This window comes from Morus notabilis, unplaced genomic scaffold (genome assembly GCF_000414095.1).
Source record: "Morus notabilis unplaced genomic scaffold, ASM41409v2 Scaffold218, whole genome shotgun sequence".
In the NCBI taxonomy this organism is placed as follows: domain Eukaryota; kingdom Viridiplantae; phylum Streptophyta; class Magnoliopsida; order Rosales; family Moraceae; genus Morus; species Morus notabilis.
The window spans coordinates 411-2,500 of record NW_010358631.1 but is presented as its reverse complement, the minus strand read 5'-3'; the positions used below and the strand labels follow the sequence as shown (position 1 = coordinate 2,500).

At 41.4% G+C, this 2,090-nt stretch overlaps 1 protein-coding gene across 1 annotated transcript; it reads left to right on the top strand.

Annotated features, from left to right (window-relative positions):
- Positions 1–100: 100 nt before the first annotated feature.
- Positions 101–456, top strand: LOC112090583 (the record flags this gene model as incomplete). Its single annotated transcript, XM_024162198.1, has 1 exon — positions 101–456. A coding segment is annotated over exon 1 (356 nt), but the record flags the coding sequence as incomplete, so codon positions are not given.
- Between the last annotated feature and the right edge of the window lie 1,634 nt (positions 457–2,090).

Below are 2,090 nucleotides of genomic sequence, written 5' to 3'. Positions count from 1 at the left end.
CATGCAAAAAGCACGTGGCTCGAAACTCTTACCTTTGGATTCAGATCTCAAACGAACTATTCAGGCTTTGAGGAGAGAACAACGAGCTAGGGCTAACAACATGGCTGAGGAACAAAACCAATTATACCAGCAACGGGCGTTGCGAGATTATTTCAAACTTGTGGTGAACGAGAACTATTCGGGCATCCAACGTCAACAAGTCAATGCCAACAACTTTGAGCTCAAGCCAACCCTTGTCAATATGGTCCAACAGAACCAATATGGAGGCTTGCCGCACGAGGATCCCAATATTCACTTGGCTACTTTTCTGGAAATTTGTGATACAGTCAAGATTAATGGGGTGAGAGCCGAGATCATCCGTTTGAAACTCTTCCCATTCTCCTTGCGGGACCGGGCTAGGGCATGGCTTCAATCTTTACCATCAGGGAGTGTAGCCACATGGGAGGACGATGAGGGGTATTTCTACCAACAAATCAAGTACTTTTAAGCATGAATATTTGTAAGTCTTCAAGCACTTTTGTTAGTTTAATGTCTCTTGTATGCTTTTTATAGGAATTATAAATAAATGTGAACTTGGATGATTTTGCATGAAGAAAAGAAGAATATTTGCCCAACTTGTGAATCAATACCAAGAGGAGGCGAAAGAGGATTTTAAGGCACAAAAGAGGAGGCTTTGGAATGCAAGAAAGAGGGCTACAGCGCGCAAAGGAAAGCGAAGTTCCCCACATCCAGGGGCGCGGCCGCACACACCTCACATCCAGGCGCGCGGCCACGCGCGTCCAGAGCTGATCCGCGCGCTGCAGCGCACCTAATGGGTGCTGCAGCGTACCCAGATGGAAGCCCCATGCCCAATGGGCGCTGCAGCGCGCCCCAGCCCGCAACAGCAGGATCCTCTTCCAAAAATGCACGCCGCAGCGAGTTTTCACGCAGGCTGCAGCGCGCGTATGAAGCCCTAGCTCTGAAACTGAGTAGTATAAAAGGAAAGAGATGCCATTTGAGAAGGAGAGCTCGGAAATCTGAAGAAAACATCAAAAAGATGCCGAAATCCTTCATCTTGGAGGTCCTTGGAAGCTCTTCAATGGATATTGGGTTTTATCTTCTTCCATCTATTTTTCCATGTTGAGCTAGACATTAAATCTAGGACTTGATGTAGTTTTATTTGAACTATGTTTTGAACCTTTATATTCATCCCTCGCCGTTCTAAATGTGAATTTGACTTCGTGTTAAAAAAAACAAAAAAAATTCAAGTTTGGGGATCGATCATAGTGGGGGATAGTGTTTATGGACGTTACATTCGAAGGTGAAGAGGTGAATCTAGAAGTAAAGGGCATTGGTTTTTGTTCGGTGAACGGAGGAGTCTATTATTGCCACCGTGCTTGTCTAGGGTGAGTTTGCTTTTCTTTTTCTGATTCTCATCTATCCTTCACCCTAACCTAACGTTACAAGCCGAGTAAAGTCCTCTTGATCTCCATGACATTTGACCTACATTAATGGAGATGAGTCAGACGAGTGAGCCTATGGTCATTCTGTTTTAATGTTTATCTTGCGATTTATTATGTTAAAATTTTGTATTTTTTTCTTTCTTTTTATTTTCTTCTATAATTTTTAATACAAAACGGATATTTTATCACACCCATAGCGCAAGATCTTCCGGAAGATAATGAATGCGATTAAGTTTAACAGTTGGGAGGCTGCTCTTGTTGCCTTTGAAATGCATGTTTTCTTTCTTTTGGGTGACCCAAGTATTTTCCTTTTTATATCTTTTAATATCTTTTTATATCATGTGTTTTATTTTCTTCAGGCAAAAGAAAAACGTCCAATTAAGGAAACATTAATATTAGGGGACCAAAAAACAGAAGTACCCATTAAAAAAACACACACAAACAAACATATAATAAAACAGAGAAAAAGCTTAGATTTACAGGGACAAGGGCAAAGCTAGATCTAAACAAACAGGGGATACTGTTTTTTCAGATTAATATATAATATAGGTCATAGTGAGGGGTGTGAAAGTTACCTGTTGGCCAAGGCATTTATATTCTAGGACCGAAGAGTGAAGAAAGTGACAGCAACGTTTCGGTTTAATTGAA